We start from the raw sequence: 18,470 nt of genomic DNA, 5'->3' as shown, positions 1-18,470 counted from the left end.
CTCAGCGGCATGCGCAAGCCCCGGGACGCGCGTTAAGTCCCGGGGCTTTGCTAGGGGGGCATATCGGGGGGAGTGTCGGGGTGCGGCACGACATTCGGGGCGTTCTGGGGGGCATTCCGGGGGGCATGGTGCCGGCCCGGGGGCGTGACCAAGGCCTCCAGACCAGCCCCCGGGTCGGGTGATGGCGCGCATAAGTTACGCCTGCTTCAAGCAGGCGTAACTTGTGCGATAAAGGTGGGGGGGGGGGGTTAGGTAGGGGAAGGGAGGGGAAGGTGCGGGGGGGTGGAAGGAAAGTTCCCTCCGAGGCCGCTCCAATTTCGGAGCGGCCTCGGAGGGAACGGGCAGCTCGCACAGGGCTCAGCGTGCGCAAGTTGCACAAATGTGCACCCCCTTGTGCGCGCCGACCCCGGATTTTATAAGATACGCGCGGCTACGCGCATATCTTATAAAATCCGGCGTACTTTCGTTCGTGCACGCTGTTTTTTAAAATGTGCCCCATTGTGTGTATATTTGGTAAATGAGGGCATGAGGAGCAAAAGAGGTTTAGATTGGGTGGGACAGAACTTGAGAAATTACAGGAAGTACTGGTAGAGATGTGGGAAAGGTGAGAATTGTGTATGTGCAGCATAGAGGTGTGGCCTAGTGTTCAGAGCACTCACTTCTGCCACTAACTGAATGACTTCACGTGAGCCACTGTATCAACCTGTGCCTTTGGAGTGGATCAGGATTGAGCCCAATTGCTTAGTTGTCTTTTCTTAGAATGGGTTCATGGATTGTTGATCCTCTCCTTATGGCTGCAGAATTCTAGATGCTGTTGTCATGCTGTGCTAGTTTATCCTAGAGAGTATGGTAGCCAGTCACATTTATGCATGGTCCTGCAGAAGGAGAACTCAAATACTGAAAATAGTGATTGCCAAATAATGCTTATTTGAGAGCTGCATTAGGAAGTGTGAAAAATTTGGGTGAGAGAGATTATTATTACGGGATGTTTGTGAAAGGTAGACGAGGACAGTCAAGGGTGGCCCTAAAATCCATTGGGTTTTATTACATAAACTAATGAAGGTTCATTTGTAATTTTTATTTCAAAACCCTGAAGTCCTGTGTCTGAACAATTGTGAAATGTATGGACCTTTAAGGAGTATTTCCACTTTAAAAATATCTGTTATGTATAATAAACAGAATTTATTTTTAGTTCAGCAGTTCTTCTCTTATTTAAAAGACAGAAAAACTAGAAAAATACCCTTCAAGCATGGACAACCAATTTTTACTTCATGCCCTTACTCCATAATGATACGAGCATTTGCACATGCTCCAGCCTGTCTGCCACTTTTTGCAGATATGTATGATGTTGTTTGGAAATATACATTGAAGGATAATGAGCTGAAGAGACACGTAAATTGACTGAGAGAGTGCATGTTGTAGATGAAAGGAGGAGAAGAACTAGCAGGCCATGTACGCCCCAATCAGATGAACGTGTAGATAGACATTGTCACCAAAGGTCCATTTTTTAAAAATCTAAAACAAATGTATTCACAGTTTCTTCAGAATTTCTCTATATAAAATAGTTTGTGTACCTCCAAACTTTGTAGAACCAAGGCCACACTATTTAATTTAGAACTAGAAGGTCCTAAAATCTATGGGATTTTATTATATAAATTAATAAAGATTTGTTTGTCATTTTTATTTCAAAACCTTGAAGTCCTGTATTTGAGCAATTGTGAAATGTATGGATTTTAAAGAAGTATTTCCACTTTAAAAATAGCTGCTTTGTATAATAAACTGAATTTATTTTTAGTTCAGCAGTTCTCTTATTTTCGATGGAAAGAAAACTGTAGGGGACAAAATATGAAGTTCCAAAGGGTAGACGCAGAACCAACATTAGGAAGTATGTCTTCATGGAAAGCGTGGTGGATGCATGGAATGCCTTCCTAGTAGAGGTAGTGAGTACAAAGATGGTAATGGAATTCAAAAGGATACGGGATAAGTACAGAAGATTCCTAGTAGATAAATGATGGAGAGAAAGAAAAGGGTAATCCATGTTGACTATGGTAACCTTCATAAAACAATAATTACTCTAAAAATGAAAACAAACAAACAAACAAAACAGCTCACTAGTCAGATTCTTGAGCCTTTTTCTATGATGTTTACTATGTTATAATTTTGGCCAACTCAGTGGCAGTTCTGTGCACTGCCTATGGAAAGAACCCAGTTCCATCTCTGAGTCAGGTCTTCCACTCATCGGGTCAACTGGGGCTAGGAACAGGGCCAGAGGAATCACTAGGCGAGCTAGGCCTGTGCCTAGGGCGCCGAGACTTAGGGGGCGCTGCGGCAGGCGGAGAATTTTGAAAGGCAAAAAGTGCCCTTTCAAAATTCTGCCAGCCCCCAACTCGCCCTGCCTCCCCCCCAGTGCCACCCTCCCAACGTCCCCCTGGTGGTCCAGCGGAGGGCCCGGGAGCGATCTGCCGCTCCCAGGGCCCTGGCTGCCACTAACCAAAATGGCACCGGTGACCTTTAGTCCCTACCATGTGACAGGGGCCAACCAATGGCACCGGTAGCCCCTGTCACATGGTAGGGGCTGAAGGCCACTGGTGCCAGGGGCGGATTGGCCTATCGGGGGATCGGGCTTCCCCCGGTGGGCCGGTCTAGCTGATCACGTGGCTGAAGTCTTCGGCTGTGCTGATCTTCTTTCTGTGTGTGTGTTTCTGTGTGGGTGTACGTGATGTGTATGTGATGTGAGAAAGGAATGAAGCTTCTGTGTGGGTGTATGTGTTGTATATGAGAGAAAGGAATGGAGCTTCTGTGTGGGTGTATGTAGTGTGTATGTGAGAAAGGAATCTGCCAGTTTATAAAAATGAAATGTGATAATACATATACCTCAACTTTTGTGCTGGTAGCGCAACTTTGGAAAGGTTGGATGAAAGATGAAATTACAGAATTTTAAGCATCCCTCTTCTGGAAAATAAAATTTAACTTAAACATTTGCCAAGCTGTGATGTGGTCTTCCTTACACATCTTTTCCAGGTATTATCATCTGGATGTGCAGGCCCAGAAGGACGCTGCCTTTGGTCAGGCGGTGCTGACTGGATCATGGGCAGCCTCCCACCCTATTCGGGAGTAGCTTGGGTACAGCCCACTGGTCCTGAATCTATCTATCCACATGTTAGGAAATGAGAAATTACTACTTGCCTGATAATTTCCTTTTCCTTAAGGTGGATAGATGGATTCAGCTTTCCGCCCTGGGCTGCCAAATGATTGTGTGATGGTCCTCCTCCTGCGTGGCTTTGAGTTCCAAGGGATTACAGGTAAGTGCTCATCCAGGCCCTAGACTAGTATGCATACGTTCTTGCATGAGTTCAGTGTTTTTTGTTAGTTAAGTACAGAAATGGTTGTCTATTTTTCAATCAGGTTTTTTTTTGCTAGTCTGTCCACAGTTGCTTTTGAAGAGAATACTGACAGTCTGGTGTCGCTGCAGGACTATATATATTCTGTGATGTCAGTTTGCTCCCTCTCCATCTGCTGGCAGAGGTGCATAAACCACTGGTCCTGAATCCAAATATCCACCTTTAAAAAAGGAAATTATTAGGTAAGTAGTAATTTCTCATTTTCCTGTGAATACTTTAGCTTTCTTTTCATTGATATATTTACTATTTTAGTTCACAGTCCCTAATACTGCAGATTTTCAGAAACATGGAAAACAAAACAAAACAAAAAAACAATTCTGAAACTCGTCTTTTATAACCCTGAATAAATGCAAAGCAAATTGAAACAGTGATAAACAAAAATAAAATGATGCATCATGAGAGTTATATATGTGGCTCCTGGATAAAGCAATCTGCACACTACTATCTACCCAGCAGGCTAGGCACTAGAGAAAGAAAAGTGAGTATCATGATCATCCACAGATGTGCAGAAATAGAAAGTACATTTTTCCAATACCTTTTTCTTTGCCTGTAGCAGCTCTTGGTAGGCACTGGATCGTATAAAACGAGGGTAGGAATCACTTTTCATCAGTTTGTAAATATGCTCCTTCAAAAACAAAAAACATCCTTTGGAAATCAAAGAAATGGATAAGAACTTCACATGACATTTACATGGTGCAATAGTATTACAATACTGCAAAAACAACAGGAGACAGAGGGGATCCTAGGAAGTAAGTATGTCACATAGTTTAATGCTTTATCTTGTCAGGCATTGAGATGATGGAAGTTAAAGGACCATATTTAATGAATGGGCAAAAAGTCTAAATCCCTACACAATTAAAAGTATTATGCATATACAATTAATTTTGCTTTGCTTCAAATTTAAGGGTAATACAAAATCCTACAGTTGTCACCACAATGCAATTAAAATTGCACAAAAGATCCTCAAAAATGCTGCTAATCATGCAATGTTAATGTCCATTTTGCATAAAATGTTGCTACATATGCTAATGAGTTTGGAGCTCATTAGCATGTTTAGCAAAACTATGCATGCAACTTTTCACGTGTTGCCATGGCAGGAACTTTACTCATTCTTAGCCATGGCAATGCGTGGACTTGTCTTGGGATTTGTGAAATGTCACAGGCAGTTAAAAGGGCCTTGTGGCACACAAGAGAATTCCAGTTTGCCCCCCATGTGAAAGTTCCTGATGATTTTATTGACTCCTCCACCTCAACTTCTTTGTAGGCCATAAATGTATAAGATAGACCCCCATAGAAGATCCCCACCTCACTGTCCCACAAAATCAATGAAAATCTCCATCTGAGATTAATCGCCTTCATGCTTTCATGCTCCCAAAAGATTATCTCATCAAAAGAGTGGTCTTCTGGGGCCAGAAGTGAAAGCCACTCACTCCTGGCACCCCAACACATACAAAGGAGCTCATGTGGCCAGCTGGTGCCATTTTGAAACCGGAAGCCAGGGGTGAGAAGTGAGTTAGAATTGCTCCTGCCCTTGGAAAATTATTCCTTTGATTGTTTAAGCCAGTGGTCCCCAAACCTGTCCTGGAGGGCCACCAGCCTGTCGGGTTTTTGGGATATCCACAATGAATATGCATGAGAGAAAATTTGCATGTTATGGAGGCAGTGCATGCAAATTTTCTCTCATGCATATTCATTGAGGATATCCCAAAAACCCGACTGGCTGGTGGCCCTCCAGGACAGGTTTGGGGACCCCTGGTTTAAGCTTTTGGGAAGCATGGGAGTATGGGACCCCAAATGGAAATTTTCATTGATTTTTGGGTAAAAGGGCAACTTACCTATGGGGATCTTACTTTCAAATTTATAGCACATGACAGGCTCGGAGGTAAGGATAGGGGAGGCCACTAAGACCACTAGAAATTTTCATTTATTCTTAACTTACTCTTGGAGGGGGCAGGGGATGGGGCTTACACAGGACACGACTCCTTTAATAGAATGCGTTGGTTCTCAGAAATCCTCTCTTTCTGAGCCCAGCCTTGAAAATAACTACACTTCATTGAGGTGTAGGGTTTTTTTTTGTTTTTTTTTTTTTTTACAAAAATGGCCCTACATAGCCTTTTCTTCATGCCCAGTTTCAAAAAATTGCCTAATAATGAATTGCCTAATAATGATTTATTCTGCATGATTTAGCTTCATAGCAGCTCATCAGTGGGGAACTTGAGTAGCTTACGTATGAAACTTTACTACTGTGATGGACAATTTTTGTGAACATGTTTTGCAAAACTTTTTTTTTTCTAAAATTTTTGGGAAATGCCTACATTTTTGTTTCACAATTTTTCTTGGGAAAATCATTTTGCAGAAAACGTTTGCAATTTAGTACATCAGTCTGAAATTAATCATGTAATTTAAAAGTGCTGTTTGACTTTGGCCCAATCTTTACTTCTAAGTGGTTTTACTCAGGAAAAAACATGTTTACCTTCTTAAAAATACAGTTTGAAAATCTTCCCTTCTGCAGCAATATGTGGGTTGGTTAGGGCATGGGAAGGAATGTACGCATGGTGATGGTGCATTCAAATCAATGCAGGTGGTTTCAGTGCAAGTGCAAAGCACATGAGTACCAAGCTACCCACTGTGTGTGTATGGCACATAAATTTTCAAAGGAAAACTCTGTGTGGAGTTTCCTTTTGAAAATGAACTTGCAGTGTTTGCCTTGATGCAAAGTGAATGGGTAATCTTTACTTGCTGTCTTTTCAATTTGAAATTAAGTGCCAGCACGTAGGGATGTGAATCGTTTTAGGACGATTAAAATTATCGTCCGATAATTTTAATATCGTCTTAAACCGTTATGGAACACAATACAATACAGATTCTAACGATTTATCGTTATAAATCGTTAGAATCGTGAGCCGGCACACTAAAACCCCCTAAAACCCACCCCCGACCCTTTAAATTAAATCCCCCACCCTCCCGAACCCCCCCCCAAATAACTTAAATAACCTGCGGGTCCAGCGGCGGTCCGGAACGGCAGCGGTCCGGAACGGGCTCCTGCTCTGAATCTTGTCGTCTTCAGCCGGCGCCATTTTCCAAAATGGCGCCGAAAATGGCGGCGGCCATAGACGAAAAAGATTGGACGGCAGGAGGTCCTTCCGGACCCCCGCTGGACTTTTGACAAGTCTCGTGGGGGTCAGGAGGCCCCCCACAAGCTGGCCAAAAGTTCCTGGAGGTCCAGCGGGGGTCAGGGAGCGATTTCCCGCCGCGAATCATTTTCCGTACGGAAAATGGCGCCGGCAGGAGATCGACTGCAGGAGGTCGTTCAGCGAGGGTTCCGGCGCCTCGCTGAACGACCTCCTGCAGTCGATCTCCTGCCGGCGCCGGCAGGAGATCGACTGCAGGAGGTCGTTCAGCGAGGCGTATGGCGCCGGCCATACGCGTATGGCCGGCGCCATTTTCCGTACGAAAACGATTCGCGGCGGGAAATCGCTCCCTGACCCCCGCTGGACCTCCAGGAACTTTTGGCCAGCTTGTGGGGGGCCTCCTGACCCCCACGAGACTTGCCAAAAGTCCAGCGGGGGTCCGGAAGGACCTCCTGCCGTCCAATCTTTTTCGTCTATGGCCGCCGCCATTTTTCGGCGCCATTTTGGAAAATGGCGCCGGCTGAAGACGACAAGATTCAGAGCAGGAGCCCGTTCCGGACCGCTGCCGTTCCGGACCGCCGCTGGACCCGCAGGTTATTTAAGTTATTTGGTGGGGGATTTAATTTAAAGGGTCGGGGGTGGGTTTTAGGGGGTTTTAATGTGCCGGTTTTTCGATTTTTCGATTTTTAACGATTTTTAACGATTTTTCACGATATTTTACCCCCCCAAACGGCAACAATACGATTCCCTCCCCCTCCCAGCCGAAATCGATCGTTAAGACGATCGAGGACACGATTCACATCCCTACCAGCACGCGCTCACTTTCACTAAGAAAAAATGTCCTAGGGATGAAGAATCCACAGACATATGCACCTGTTTTCTCTGTAGATTCTTTTCCCATGGAAAACTGCACATGTAGATTTGAAACTAGAATCTGTGTGTGATTTTGAGATACCCAGTGACTACAATCTTGTACTCTTGGACATCTCAGCTGTGATACACGAATTCAACAAATATTTTTGCATCTTAATGATTTAGGTATGTATGGGAAAGCAATGGCTTCAGTTCCATAAGTTGGTTCTCAATATGGCAATGATTGAAATTTTAATAATACAGCACTCCTATATTGGTTAGGTACCATCATCCATTCATATGGAGGATAATGAAATAGATCGCCTGGTAACATGCCTACCTGGTGCGAAGGTGGCGGACCTCACGCGTCACCTAGATAGGATTTTAGACAGTGCTGGGGAGGAGCCGGCTGTCGTGGTACATGTGGGCACCAACGACATAGGAAAATGTGGAAGGAAGGTTCTGGAAGCCAAATTTAGGCTCTTAGGTAGAAAGCTTAAATCCAGAACCTCCAGGGTAGCATTCTCTGAAATGCTCCCTGTTCCACACGCAGGTCACCAGAGGCAGGCAGAGCTCCGGAGTCTCAATGCGTGGATGAGACGATGGTGCAAGGAAGAGGGATTCAGTTTTGTTAGGAACTGGGGAACCTTTTGGGGAAGGGGGAGTCTCTTCCGAAGGGATGGGCTCCACCTTAACCAGGGTGGAACCAGACTGCTGGCGCTAACCTTTAAAAAGGAGATAGAGCAGCTTTTAAACTAGAACAAAGAGAAAAGCCGACAGTCACTCAGCAGTGCATGGTTCGGAGAGAGGTATCTTTAAAGGATACTAATGATGCATTAGAATTAGGGCATCCCGACAGTGAGGTTCCAATAATTAGAAAAGTAGTCCAAGTGCCTGCAACTAAAAACTCACCTGAGCTAAAAAATTCTAACTTATCCCTATCAATTAAAAAGCAGAATGGAAATATAAACAAAACACAAACTTTGAAATGTTTGTATGCTAATGCAAGAAGTCTAAGAAGTAAGATGGGAAAATTAGAATGTATAGCAGTGAATGATGACATAGACTTAATTGGCATCTCAGAGACATGGTGGAAAGAGGATAACCAATGGGACAGTGCTATACCGGGTACAAATTATATCGCAATGACAGAGAGGAGCACTCGGGAGGAGTTGTGGCACTTTATGTCCGGGATGGCATAGAGTCCAACAGGATAAACATCCTGCATGAGACAAAATACAAAATTGAATCTTTATGGGTAGAAATCCCTTGTGTATCGGGGAAGACTATAATGATAGGGGTATACTACCGTCCACCTGGTCAAGATGGTGAGACGGACAATGAAATGCTAAGAGAAATTAGGGAAGCTAACCAAATTGGTAGTGCAGTAATAATGGGAGACTTCAATTACCACTATAAAAGAACAGTTAATTGCTAAAGTGCAACGAGCTACACTTATCTCCACACAAAAGATGTCGCAAGCTACAAATTTTTCATTTTTCTGTGCATTTATTTACTTAAAGCTGTGGGACCATCATACCACCCTGGGTTGGTTTGGCAGTAAGCCAGGCTCTCAACCACAATGGGTCATGTTTTAGTCATCGGTCCATTAAAGTCTTTAATCCATTAAAGTCCTTGAAATACTTTATTTAATTTAACTAATTTTTTCTTTTTTTCTTATATAATTGAAATATTTTTGATGTGACGGTGTTGATTTAATCAAAAAGGACGGTATTTCCTTACTTGTACGGAGCGCCGCCGCGCTTCCAGATTTTGTCTGTAGCGCTGCCGCGCTTTGCAGATGAGGTTGTTCAGGAATTGCTTTTAAAGGAGTGAACTTCCGATCCAAAGATGCTTATGCAGTCCGAGGTACGTTTCGCTCTGTGCTGCTTCAGGGACTGTGACCGCATCGGAGAGTTGTTATGCCTGAACTTAAGAAATGCAAGGTTTAATTCCCGTCAAAATCACTTGGTACTCAATACCACGGTTTGGCTCCCGTCATCTTCACATGGTACTTAATACCGCATTCTACCGCCTGGCGGTCACAGTCCCTGAAGCAGCACGGAGCGAAACGTACCTCGGACTGCATAAGCATCTTTGGATCGGAAGTTCACTCCTTTAAAAGCAATTCCTGAACAACCTCATCTGCAAAGCGCGGCAGCGCTACAGACAAAATCTGGAAGCGCGGCGGCGCTCCGTACAAGTAAGGAAATACCATCCTTTTTGATTAAATCAACACCGTCACATCAAAAATATTTTAATTATATAAGAAAAAAAGAAAAAATTAGTTAAATTAAATAAAGTATTTCAAGGACTTTAATGGATTAAAGACTTTAACGGACCGATGATTAAAACATGACCCGTTGTGGTTGAGAGCCTGGCTTACTGCCAAACCAACCCAGGGTGGTATGATGGTCCCACAGCTTTAAGTAAATAAATGCATAGAAAAATGAAGCTTGCGACGTCTTTTGTGTGGAGACTTCAATTACCCCAATATTGACTGGGTAAATGTATCATCGGGTCACGCTAGATAGATAACGTTCCTGGATGGAATAAATGATAGCTTTATGGAGCAATTGGTTCAGGAACCGATGAGAGAGGGAGCAATTTTAGATCTAATTCTCAGTGGAGCACAGGACTTGGTGAGAGAGGTAACGGTGGTGGGGATGCTTGGCAATAGTGATCATAATATGATCAAATTTGATTTAATGACTGGAAAAGGAACAGTGTGCAAATCCAAGGCTCTCGTGCTAAACTTTCAAAAGGGAAACTTTGATAAAATGAGAAAAATTGTTAGAAAAAAACTGAAAGGAGCAGCTACAAAAGTAAAAAATGTCCAAGAGGTGTGGTCATTGTTAAAAAATACCATTCTAGAAGCACAGTCCAGATGTATTCCACACATTAAGAAAGGTGGAAAGAAGGCAAAACGATTTCCGGCATGGTTAAAAGGGGAGGCGAAAGAAGCTATTTTAGCCAAAAGATCTTCATTCAAAAATTGGAAGAAGGATCCAAAGAAGAAAATAGGATAAAGCATAAACATTGGCAAGTTAAATGTAAGACATTGATAAGACAGGCTAAGAGAGAATTTGAAAAGAAATTGGCTGTAGAGGCAAAAACTCACAGTAAAAACTTTTTAAAATATATCCGAAGCAGAAAACCTGTGAGGGAGTCAGTTGGACCGTTAGATGATCGAGGGGTTAAAGGGGCACTTAGAGAAGATAAGGCCATCGCGGAAAGATTAAATGATTTCTTTGATTCGGTGTTTACTGAAGAGGATGTTGGGGAGGTACCTGTAATGGAGAAGGTTTTCATGGGTAATGATTCAGATGGACTGAACCAAATCACGGTGAACCTAGAAGATGTGGTAGGCCTGATTGACAAACTGAAGAGTAGTAAATCACCCGTACCGGATGGTATACACCCCAGAGTTCTGAAGGAACTAAAAAATGAAATTTCAGACCTATTAGTAAAAATTTGTAACTTATCATTAAAATCATCCATTGTACCTGAAGACTGGAGGATAGCAAATGTAACCCCAATATTTAATAAGGGCTCCAGGGGCGATCTGGGAAACTACAGACCGGTTAGCCTGACTTCAGTGCCAGGAAAAATAGTGGAAAGTGTTTTAAACATCAAAATCACAGAACATATAGAAAGACATGGTTTAATGGAACAAAGTCAGCATGGCTTTACCCAGGGCAAGTCTTGCCTCACAAATCTGCTTCACTTTTTTGAAGGAGTTAATAAACATGTGGATAAAGGTGAACCGGTAGATATAGTATACTTGGATTTTCAGAAGGCGTTTGACAAAGTTCCTCATGAGAGGCTTCTAGGAAAAGTAAAAAGTCATGGGATAGGTGACGATGTCCTTTCGTGGATTACAAAGTGGCTAAAAGACAGGAAAGAAAGAGTAGGATTAAATGGACAATTTTCTCAGTGGAGGGCACTGGAGTGCCTCAGGGATCTGTTTTGGGACCTGTGCTTTTCAATATATTTATAAATGATCTGGAACGAAATATGATGAGTGTGGTAATCAAATTTGCAGATGACACAAAATTGTTCAGAGTAGTTAAATCACAAGCAGATTGTGATAAATTGCAGGAAGACCTTGTGAGACTGGAAAATTGGGCATCCAAATGGCAGATGAAATTTAATGTGGATAAGTGCAAGGTGATGCATATAGGGAAAAATAACCCATGCTATAATTACACAATGTTGGGTTCCATATTAGGTGCTTCAACCCAAGAAAGAGATTTAGGTGTCATAGTGGATAACACATTGAAATCGTCGGTTCAGTGTGCTGCGGCAGTCAAAAAAGCAAACAGAATGTTGGGAATTATTAGAAAGGGAATGGTGAATAAAACAGAAAATGTCATAATGCCTCTGTATCGCTCCATGGTGAGACCGCACCTTGAATACTGTGTACAATTCTGGTCGCCGCATCTCAAAAAAGATATAATTGCGATGGAGAAAGTACAGAGAAGGGCTACCAAAATGATAAGGGAATGGAACAACTCCCCTATGAGGAAAGACTAAAGAGGTTAGGACTTTTCAGCATGGAGAAGAGGCGACTGAGGGGGGATTTGATAGAGGTGTTTAAAATCATGAGAGGTCTAGAACGGGTAGTTGTGAATCGGTTATTTACTCTTTCGGATAGTAGAAAGACTAGGGGGCACTCCATGAAGTTAGCATGGGGCACATTTAAAACTAATTGGAGAAAGTTCTTCTTCACTCAATGCACAATTAAACTCTGAAATTTGTTGCCAGAGGATGTGGTTAGTGCAGTTAGTATAGCTGTGTTTAAAAAAGAATTGGATAAGTTCTTGGAGGAGAAGTCCATTACCTGCTATTAAGTTCACTTAGAGAATAGCCACTGCCATTAGCAATGGTAACATGGAATAGACTTAGTTTTTGGATACTTGCCAGGTTCTTATGGCCTGGATTGGCCACTGTTGGAAACAGGATGCTGGGCTTGATGGACCCTTGGTCTGACCCAGTATGGCATTTTCTTATTTTCTTATGTTCTTATGAAATTATATCATATGTTAGGCTCGACAGTAATCTCTCCTTTAAACACACACGGTAACTTTCAAACTGGGGCGTGTGCCCAAATACATTGGCCCTTGCCCAGGTATGCGGTTATTTTATAACATATACATGCATTTTATAAAATAACCTGACCACGTGCACATGTGTGCCAAATTTTAAATGGGCGTGGCAAATCTCACTTCTACCGCATAAATCAGGGAATTTTAAAAGAGGCTTTTGCCGACGCCATTCCCAGTTTTACCAGTTCGGACCCTGAGCGGCAGATTTTCAAAGGGGTACGCGCGTACCCCCCGAAAATCTGCCCTAAGCTCCCCAGCATGCCCCGAGCCTATGTTGAATAGGCTCGGCAGCGAGCACAAGCCCCGGGACGCGCGTAAGTCCTGGGGCTTTCCTGGGGGTGTGGGTCAGGGGCGTGTTGCGGCGACACGTCATCCGGGGGCTGGCCCGCAGGCGTGGTTCCAGCCTCGGGGCATTTCGGGGGAGTAGCCAAGGCCTCCGAATCTACTCCTGGGCCGGGGAATTGTGTGGAGGCTGGCTTGCCGGCAGGCGTAACTTTTCGAAGAAAGTTGGGGGGGTTTAGATAGGGCTGGAGGGGTGGGTTAGGTAGGGGAAGGAAGAGGAAGGTGCGGGGGGGGGGGGGGTGTGGAAGGAAAGTTCCCTCCAAGGCCGCTCCGATTTCGGCCTTAAATTTTAACTTACATGATTTCGGAGCGGCCTCGGAGGGAATGGAGGCAGGCTGCGCGGCTCGGCATGCCCAGGCTGCCGATTTTGCACAGCCTTGCGTGCGCCGACCCCGGATTTTAAAGGATATGAGTGGCTACACACGTATCTATTAAAATCCGGCGTACTCTTGTTTGCACCCGGTGCGCAAGCAAAAGTACGTGCGGGCGTACTTTTTTTAAATCTACCCGTTTGTCCAGTTAAGAGAAGTCCTCCAACCTTCCCTGGTTTGACAGCTTTCATTCCCCTCAGTTAGCCCCGACCCTTAATACTGCACAGATCTGCCTACTTTTCTTTAAATTTTAACTTACACGGCATCCATAGCAGAAGTAAAGTTACACGGCACACATATCTCAGGTTCACACCATAATGCCCATGCCCTGCCCAGACCATGCCCACACCCCACCCTTTTTTGAAAACTTTCTAGATGTATGCATTTGCGGGAGATATGTGTGTATTTTGCCAGCTTTTAAAATCTGTTTTGCGAGCGCAAGCCTGAATTATTTGGGCATCCCTCAGTTGGGGGTAAATTTTAGTACATGTGTGCATGTGCTTCTCAGCTTGCACACATGGATGCGTGTGCAAGAGGGGGTAGATTTTTACAAGTTTCACGCTGTGACGCATCGCGGCTTTCACCAGTTCCATCCCAGTCCGCTCCAATTAAGGAGCATACTGGGAGGGAACCTCCCTTTCCCTTCCACTCTCCTCCCCTCCCCCATCCCTATCCTATCTACCCCTGTTTTTTAAATTTTACCTGTTGCTCCTCCAAAGGAGCAGTTGCAGGTTGCGCATGCCAGCACTATGCTAGCGCGTGCTTCCCCAGCACAGTAGCAATTGGCCGCTGTATAGGCACATCAAATCCCGCTCCCTGGACCACCCCTTATCTTCGGCCCAGCTCTTGTGCACGTAACGAGGGTTATGCGCGTGGCCGTGCCTCTTCAAAAATGCGCATAAGGCCTGGTTACACGTGTAACCCCCGTATTTCACGTGCGCAGGCAATTTAAAATTCGCCCGTTGATGCACATGGCAGGCTTTTAAATTCACCTTAAAATTGGGGTAATGATTAAATCTGGTTTTTTGTTTTTTTTAATTGCGGAAGATTTGCAGCTTAAAACCAATGCAATGATTTTCATATGGTAGCACAGGCAATGATTTTACCTCTTGTCGACTAGTGTATTTGGTTCCATATTGGCCTCCTTATCATATCACTAAAAGCACTACAACTATTGCAGAATTCGGCAGCATGTCTTAGGTTAGGACTTATCAGCTTGGAGAAGAGATGGCTGAGGGGGGATCTGATAAAGGTGTTTAAAATAATGAGAGGTCTAGAATGGGTAGATGTGAATCGGTTATTTACTCTTTCAGATAATAGAAAGACTAGGGGGCACTCCATGAAGTTAGCATGTGGCACATCTAAAACTAATCGGAGAAAGTTCTTTTTTACTCAACGCACAATTAAACTCTGTAATTTGTTGCCAGAGGATGTGGTTAGTGCAGTTAGTATAGCTGTGTTTAAAAAAGGATTGGATAAGTTCTTGGAGGAGAAGTCCATTACCTGCCATTAATTAAGTTGACTTAGAAAATAGCCACTCCTATTACTAGCAACGGTAATATGGAATAGACTTAGCTTTTGGATAATTGCCAGGTTCTTATGGCCTGTAGAGGTGTGCATCCATTTTCCACGGATTTGTAATCCGCAACTTATTTTTTGCTATCTGTTAAATACGTGGGGAGGCGAAACGCATCGCGACTCCCCACGTATTAAACAGATTTCTGTTTTATTCGGCTTAAATAAAAATTTAAACCCCCCACCCTCCTGACCCCCCCAAAACTTACCAAAACTCCCTGGTGGTCCAGCGGTGGGGTCCGGGAACTCACTCACACCCTCGGTGCTAGTTTCATCACGGCGCCGATAGCCTTTGTCACAGGGGCTACCGGTGCCATTGGTCAGCCCCTGTCACATGGCCATTGGCGCCATCTTGTGCTCCTACCATGTAACATAGAAACATAAACATAGAAACATAGAAATGACGGCAGAAGAAGACCAAATGGCCCATCAAGTCTGCCCAGCAAGCGACGCACTTTATCCATTTTTTTTCCCTTTTTCTCTCTCCCACCTGTTACTATTGGCCTCCAGTACCCTCCAGCCCTAATTCCCCTCCACCCAATTTAGAGAGCAGCTTTGAATCTGCATCCAAGTGACATCCAGCTCAATTGGGGGTAGCAACCGCTGCAACAAGCAGGCCACCCCCTTGCCCCATACTCTTACCCACCCCTGTTTTTATTTTTTTGTTTTGTTTTTTTTTTGGAAATAGCAGCCCTCCATCCTTCCACTCCGTGAAGGTGGAACACCAACTACTGGCCACTGGCATCCCGCTCCGTGAACGCCTCTGTGGCTACTGCCGCTCCGTGCAGTGTTTGAATGCCGCTGTGGCTACTGCCGCTCCGTGCAGTGTTTGAATGCCGCTGTGGCTACTGCCGCTCCGTGCAGTGTTTGAATGTCTCCACTTTATTCACGCCCTCTAAGACTTGATGGATCCACAGTGTTTATCCCATGCCTCTTTGAAGTCGTTCACAGTTTTAGACTTCACCACTTCCTCCGGAAGGGCATTCCAGGCATCCACCACCCTTTCCGTGAAGAAATACTTCCTGATATTGGTTTTTAGTCTTCCTCCCTGGAGCCTCAGCTCGTGACCTCTGGTTCTGCTGATTTTTTTCTGATGGAAAAGGTTTGTTGATGTCTTTGGATCATTAAAGTTTTTCAAGTATCTGAAAGTCTGAATCATATCACCCCTGCTCCTCCTTTCCTCCAGGGAGTACATATTTAGATTCTTCAGTCTCTCCTCGTATGTCATCCTGTGAAGACCCTCCACCTTTCTGGTCGCCCTTCTCTGAACCGCTTCCATCTTGTCCTTGTCTCTTTGTAGATACGATCTCAAGAACTGAACACAGTACTCCAGGTGTGGCTTCACCAAGGATCTGTACAAGGGGATAATCACTTCCCTTTTCTTACTCGATATTCCTCTCTCTATGCATCCCAGCATTCTTCTGGCTTTTGCTATCGCCTTGTCGCATTGTTTCGCAGACTTCATATCATTAGACACTATCACCCCAAGGTCCCTCTCCTGCTCCGTGCACATCAGCCTTTCCCCCCCCATCGAATATAGTTCATTCGGATTTCCACTCCCCATATGCATGACTTTGCACTTCTTGGCATTGAATCTCAGCTGCCATATCTTCGACCACTCTTCCAGTTTCCTTAAATCCCGTCTCATTCTCTCCACTCCTTCCGGTGTGTCCACTCTGTTGCAGATCTTAGTGTCGTCCGCAAAAAGACAAACCTTACCTTCTATCCCGTCCGCAATGTCGCTCACAAAGATATTGAACAGGACCGGTCCCAACACCGATCCTTGCGGTACACCACTTAAAACCTCTCTCTCTTCAGAGAAAGTTCCATTTACCATCACGCATTGTTTTCTGTCCGTCAACCAGTTTTCAATCCAGGTCACCACCTCAGCACTCACTCCTAAGCTTCTCGTTTTATTCACCAGTCTCCTGTGCGGAACCGTATCAAAAGCTTTGCTGAAATCCAAGTAGATGACATCGAGCGCTCTTCCTCGATCCAATTCCTTGGTTACCCAGTCAAAAAAGTCAATCAGATTTGTCTGACAGGATCTTCCTCTGGTGAATCCATGCTGCCTCTGGTCCATCAATTCTCCCGACTGTAGATAGTTCACTATTCTCTCTTTCAACAGTGACTCCATTACTTTTCCCACCACCGAAGTGAGGCTAACTGGTCTGTAGTTACCAGCCTCCTCTCTGTTCCCACTCTTGTGAAGCGGGACCACCACCGCTCTTCTCCAATCACTCGGCACCACTCCCGTTTCTAGGGATCTATTGAACAGGTTGCACAGCGGTCCCGCCAGCACATCTCTGAGCTCCCTCAGTATCCTTGGATGAATCCCATCAGGCCCCATGGCTTTGTCCACTTTCAGATTCTTAAGCTCTTCCCATACATTATCTACTGTAAATGGATTTTCCTCTGTTCCGCTTCCCTCCAGTTTCTTGTTGTGTAGAGATGGTCCTTCTCCAGGGTCTTCTTTAGTGAACACAGAGCTGAAGTATTCGTTTAATATTTCTGCCATTTCTTCGTCTCTCTCCACACATTGATCATTTCCACCTTTCAATTTCACTATACCACTTTGGACTTTTCTCTTTTCGCTGATGTATCTGAAAAATGTTTTGTCACCATATTTTATCTCCTTGGCAATCCTCTCTTCCGCTTGACTTTTTGCCAACTTGATTAATTTCTTCGTCTCCCTCAGTTGAATCAGATATTCTTCTTTGTGCTCCTCCCTTTGGGATCTTTTGTATTTCACAGTGATACGTCATAGTGAGGGCAAAGGCGATCGGCGCCATTTTGAGTATTGGTATCGGACGGCGATTTTGAGTCTCAAAATGGTGCCGATCGCCGTCATAGTGAGGGCAAAGGCGATCGGCGCCATTTTTAGTATTGGTATCAGACGGCCGGCGTGCAAGGAGGTTGCTCCCGGACCCTCGCTGGACTTTTAGCAAGTCTTGTGGGGTCAGGAGGCCCCCCCCCAAGCTGGCCAAAAGTCCCTATGGGTCCAACGGGGATCCTGGAGCGACCTGCCGTCCGATGCCAGGACTCAAAATGGCGCCGATAGCCTTTGCCCATACTATGTCACAGGAGCTACCAGTGCCATTGGTCAGCCCCTGTCACATGGTAGGAGCACAAGATGGCGCCGATGACCATGTGACAGGGGCTGACCAATGGCACCGGTAGCCCCTGTGACAAAGGCTATCGGCGCCATGATGAAACTAGTACCGAGGGTAAAAGTGAGTTCCCGGACCCCACCGCTGGACCACCAGGGAGTTTTGGTAAGTCTTGGGGGGGTCAGGAGGGTGGGGGGTTGTAGTTAATTTTAGCTGGGACAATAATTTAACTCGCCATAGTAACGTATTTAATATCGACAACTGATGGAATTCTCCAAACTTCCGCATGAAACGGAATTGACCCCCCACGAATACGTATCACGTACGCAATGAAAACTTTTTCCCTGCACATCCCTAATGGCCTGGATTGGCCACTGTTGGAAACAGGATGCTGGGCTTGATGGACCCTTGGTCTAACCCAGTATGGCATGTTCTTATGTTAGGAAAATCTCGATGTGACCATTTCACGCCAGTTCTACTTGACCTTCATTGGCTGCCCATAAAATTCCATGTACAATATAAATTGGCACTGCTGACTCACTGGTTTGATTCCTCTCCATGGGTTATTGTCATGTTAAAA

The 18,470-nt window shown here is 44.7% G+C and overlaps 1 protein-coding gene across 3 annotated transcripts in view; it reads right to left on the bottom strand.

The window, feature by feature from the left end:
- The window catches only part of RGS7 (regulator of G protein signaling 7), an 883,903-nt gene that overhangs the window by 15,777 nt on the left and 849,656 nt on the right, over positions 1 to 18,470 (bottom strand). For all 3 annotated transcript variants that reach the window (XM_029594021.1, XM_029594023.1, XM_029594022.1), the window contains one exon: positions 3,937 to 4,026. In XM_029594021.1, coding sequence (XP_029449881.1) covers positions 3,937 to 4,026 — 90 coding nt within the window. The remainder of the gene's footprint in view (positions 1 to 3,936; positions 4,027 to 18,470) is intronic.

This window comes from Rhinatrema bivittatum, chromosome 3 (genome assembly GCF_901001135.1).
Source record: "Rhinatrema bivittatum chromosome 3, aRhiBiv1.1, whole genome shotgun sequence".
NCBI classification, from domain to species: Eukaryota; Metazoa; Chordata; class Amphibia; order Gymnophiona; family Rhinatrematidae; genus Rhinatrema; species Rhinatrema bivittatum.
Note: the sequence above shows the minus strand (reverse complement) of the source record. Positions and strands in the feature narration are given on the sequence as shown.